The sequence below is a fragment of the Dromiciops gliroides genome, chromosome X (genome assembly GCF_019393635.1).
Source record: "Dromiciops gliroides isolate mDroGli1 chromosome X, mDroGli1.pri, whole genome shotgun sequence".
In the NCBI taxonomy this organism is placed as follows: Eukaryota; Metazoa; Chordata; class Mammalia; order Microbiotheria; family Microbiotheriidae; genus Dromiciops; species Dromiciops gliroides.
In genome coordinates, this window is record NC_057867.1 from 33365592 (window position 1) to 33369879 (window position 4288).

The following is a 4288-nucleotide window of genomic DNA, read 5'->3' on the forward strand; positions in this document are numbered from 1 at the left end:
TTGAGTATTCCTCAAGAAGTTATACACCCTTAACAACAACACGAGAAAACTGGGTAACAGGAGAGAAGCATGTGAACACCATCACTACCACCACCACCCCCAACCCCCCACCTCCCACCCCCTCCTTGGCGCAGTTCTGTCACAAGTCTGTTAGGAACAGGCTCGGAATGACTGTGACTTCCGGCTGGTAATTAACTTCTTTGGTAATTGACACCATGCAATTGAGCAGGAGGTTGGGGGGAGGGGGAGTGGGAGGTGGTGGGTTCTAGCAGCTTTAGCTTTCTTCTATTGCCCCATCAATTTCTTTTGAATACTGTCATGACAATGAAACCTTTCCCCGCCCCCTGGAGACATCTTAGACGCTGGGATGCCGGCAGTGGCCGAACAGGCTGGCGGCCACTTGCCCCTGATCCCCACTGCCTCTCATTCTGAGACCAGGATCTGGTGGATATCGATTGGCTGGAACTCCCCCATGGGTGGAGGTGGGGGAAAGTACAGCTTTGGAGGGTCCCCTGGGCTCACAGAGCTGGAGTCGCTGTGGGCTGTGCTGCCCGCACTGGCCTGGGACTCGGAGATTTTCTTCTTCAGTAGTTTCCTCTCCTTGGCCCGACGATTCTGAAACCAAATTTTCACCTGCAACATCCAATGGTTCTGGCTTTAGAGCAGATAGGACAACAGAGCGAAAGATAGAAGAAGGGCTCTCAAAACCCATCTCAACCACATGCACCCTGTCCCTCCCATTTGACAGAGGAGGAAACTTAGAGCCCAGCCCAGCGAGGTGGTGCATCTTGTTGGAAAGTCACTCAGGTGTCCCAGGGAGGACTCCTACCTTTGCAAAGACAGTCGACATCCCTTGGGGTCATACTTTGGTTTCATTTGGGTGACCACTGCACTAAGCCATATTGTATGTTTGCACAGTGTGCTAAACCAACTGGAGGGTGGAAAAGTATGTCTCATCCCTATTCAGGACACACATGGGACTTGACTTCAAAAGAACCATATCGGGGCAGCTAGGTGGCACAGTGGATAAAGCACTGGCCCTGGATTCAGGAAGACCTGAGTTCAAATCCAGGCCCAGACACTTGACACTTACTAGCTGTGTGACCTTGGGCAAGTCACTTAACCCTCATTGCCCCACAACAACAACAAAAAAACAAAAGAACCATATCGGGGCAGCTAGGTGGTGCAGTGGATAAAGCACCGGCCCTGGATTCAGGAGGACCTGAGTTTAAATCCGACCTCAGACACTTGACACGTACTAGCTGTGTGACCCTGGGCAAGTCACTTAACCCCAATTGCCTCACCAAAAAAAAAAAAGAACCATATCACCCTTCACTCATTACAGTTCAACACTCCCCCGGTGTATCCCACCCCCTCAGCTCCCCAACTTTCTCCATTCTTAGATAGAGATTGGCCCCTCCAGAGGACTGGACACCCAGAGCAGCAGTGGGTGCTGGTGCCAATGAAAAAACTTCCCCTTCCCATCAACTCCCCCCTGCCACACACACACACACACACACACACACACACACACACACACACACACATTCTCGGGGGAGGGGGTGTGAAGTTTATTAATAGAGATGAGTGATCAAAAAAGTGCAGAGACCACTGGCCTAGTGGACAGCAAGCTATGGACTTGGACTTGGGGACACCTGGGTTCTTACCTCTGCTACTAATAGCTGTTTCACCCTGGGTGTGTCATTCAATCTCTCTGAGCCTCAGTTTCCTCAGGTGTTGTCAGTCTAATGAATTTACTAAGTGAACTTACATGGCATTGTTTTGTCTCCCTAGGAATTGACACGTAGTGGGATTGCAGATTTAAGAGCTAGAAAGCACCTGAGAGGTCATTACGTCCAACTCCTTTATTTTACAGTGGAGAAACTGAAGCCCAAAGAGATTAAGTACCTTGCCAGGGTTCCCATAACTAGCAAGTGTCTCAGGCAAGATTTGAACCGAGGTCTTCCAGACTGCATGTCTAATGTTCTCTCCACTGCTGCATTAAGTTTATCTCTCTAGGAAGAGGGGCTTAAGAATTGCACGTTGAGTGAACAGACAACTAACTTCAAAACTCAGTTGTGGTAAAAGCCTCCTTCATTAGCAAGGTTTCAAAGAACCCTAGGATCTAGAACTAGAAGGGCCCTGGGAATGTGGAATGTCCAAGCTGGAAGGAACCTTAAAACAAAGAATGTCTGGGCTGGGAAAGGCCTTAGAACATGGAATGTAGGATTTTTTAGAGACTAGAGCAGGGGATGTCAGTGGGATAGGACTTCAGAGACCATCCAGTTCAATACCTTACAGATTTGGTCATCTTTATTTCAGAGATCAGTATGGTCATTGGTTCAATGAGTTATTGTGACCAAAGCCCAAATTATTTTCTAGTGGCCAGCCACTCTGAACATAGCCAGGCTAGTTCTCAAAATGTCAGCCCCATAATCCATCCCAGAGTCCATCTGCAAAGGCCATTTTGGGACACAGTTTTTGAGACTTGGAGTCAGCTTCCAGTCCTGATTGTTGTTGTTATTGTTTGTCCTTCAGTCTCAAAGAGGACCCTGACAGATGTCATGACTTGCAGTGAATTGGATGTAAGTGAGGCAAGACTGTGCAAAATTCCCAGCCTCACTTTCTCCTCCATGGCCATTTGAGTCCAGTGGCAAGATGTATTATCAGGATTACTGTAGGTGGGCCTGGATGTTTGAGGCAATTAGGGTTAAGTGACTCATCCAGGGTCACACAGCTAGTAAGTGTCAAGTGTCTGAGGCTGGTTTTGAACTCACATCCTTCTGACTCCAGAGCCAGCGCTCTATCCATTGGCGCACAGCCATGATGAAGACTTTAGTGGAAAATTTAAAGGGACCAACTTTTCTGCCCTGAAGGACCTACCTAACTTGGTCCCTGCTGACACTGAATAATTCTGAATTTAAATTGTCCAGATTGGCTGGCTACAAAAATCCAAGTGAGAGGATTTGAAGCTGCAAAGGATATTGCCTAGTCCAAACCCTTTATTTTACATAGCAGAGAACTGAAGTTCAGAGATGGGAAGTCACTTGCCCAAGCTCACACAGCCTATAAGCAGCAGAGCCAAGATTCAAATCCAATCTCTTTGTCACCACATTCAGGGCTCTTGCTATCTCATCTAGCTGGCTCTCTGCTAACGTCTGATCTCTATCTTGCCCCTGGACCCAGAAGGCTCTGGAGGAGAGTGAGGCTGGTGACTTTGCACAGCCCTCTCTCACTCCTTCACACCTGAGCTGTATTAACTGTGACAATTAAAAAGGTTTGAGAGACATAATTTCTGGGTAATTTAGTTATTTTGTTAATAAGGCCAGTATGTTATTAATAAAAGAATGGTCATTTGGCCATCTCTCTTAGACCAAAGACCCCTCAGCCTCGGGCTGACAATCAACTCTGACTGGTTAACACAATGGGAGGTGAGCTGGATTCAAATGAGGGTCTTGGGGTACCAATAATTAGTTAATACGAGAAATATTCATTTCTCACACTACCTTAGGATTCCACCTCAATATTGGAACTCAAGTGACTAGTGCAGACACCAGTCATCTTAGCAGAATCTTGGCATTATACCATTTGAATTCCGCTTGGAAAGTGGACTTGCCAACAAGCCAGCGGATGAGACTGCATTTCGGGGACGAACAGGATGCATCTAGACCAGTAGCTCTAGGGGTCTCAAAAGAGTTTGCTTGTTGGATTCTTATCATCCATTTCTAGAGCCTATTTCAAGGCGTGGGTCACCCCTTCTTCAACCTGGAGAAACAAATACACAGAAACAACACGAGGCTCTGGAGTACCTGTCTCTCCGAAAGGCCTAACTGGCCTGCTAGCTCCGTCTTCTTGCGAATACTGATGTATCTGTTGCAATGGAATTCCTTCTCCAGCTCCAGTCTCTGATGTTCCGAATAAACCACTCGGTACTTTTCCTTGGTCCTGGTCTTTCCTGCTTAAGAGAAAGGCAATTCATGTGGTGTGGTCCCACTTGCTATGGGAGCCTGCTTTATAAGCCCAGAATACATCCTGTCCTTTGCTCAGGAAATTTCTTATACCTGGAATGTACTTCTTTCTCCTCTTCACTTGTTGAATTTCCACCAGTTCAATTCAACAGATTTATCAAGTGCTTCCTACGAGCAAGATACCTTGTTTGGTGCGGAGAGAGATCAAAAAGATGCTAGTTCCTGCCTGCAAGGAACTGCCATTCAGTCAGACCCTTTAAAGCCCAACTCAATTACCTTTTCCTCCAGGAAGCCCTCCCAGATTCTTCCCCTTTCCCCTC

General features: G+C 47.2%; 1 protein-coding gene across 1 annotated transcript in view; it reads right to left on the minus strand.

Annotated features, from left to right (window-relative positions):
* Positions 1–423: 423 nt before the first annotated feature.
* The window catches only part of LOC122733915 (homeobox protein CDX-4-like), a 17023-nt gene continuing 13158 nt past the window's right edge, over positions 424–4288 (minus strand). Inside the window, exons 2-3 of the mRNA XM_043974624.1 lie at positions 3810–3955; positions 424–633 (exon numbers count right to left, since the gene is read on the minus strand). Coding sequence (XP_043830559.1) covers positions 424–633; positions 3810–3955 — 356 coding nt within the window. The remainder of the gene's footprint in view (positions 634–3809; positions 3956–4288) is intronic.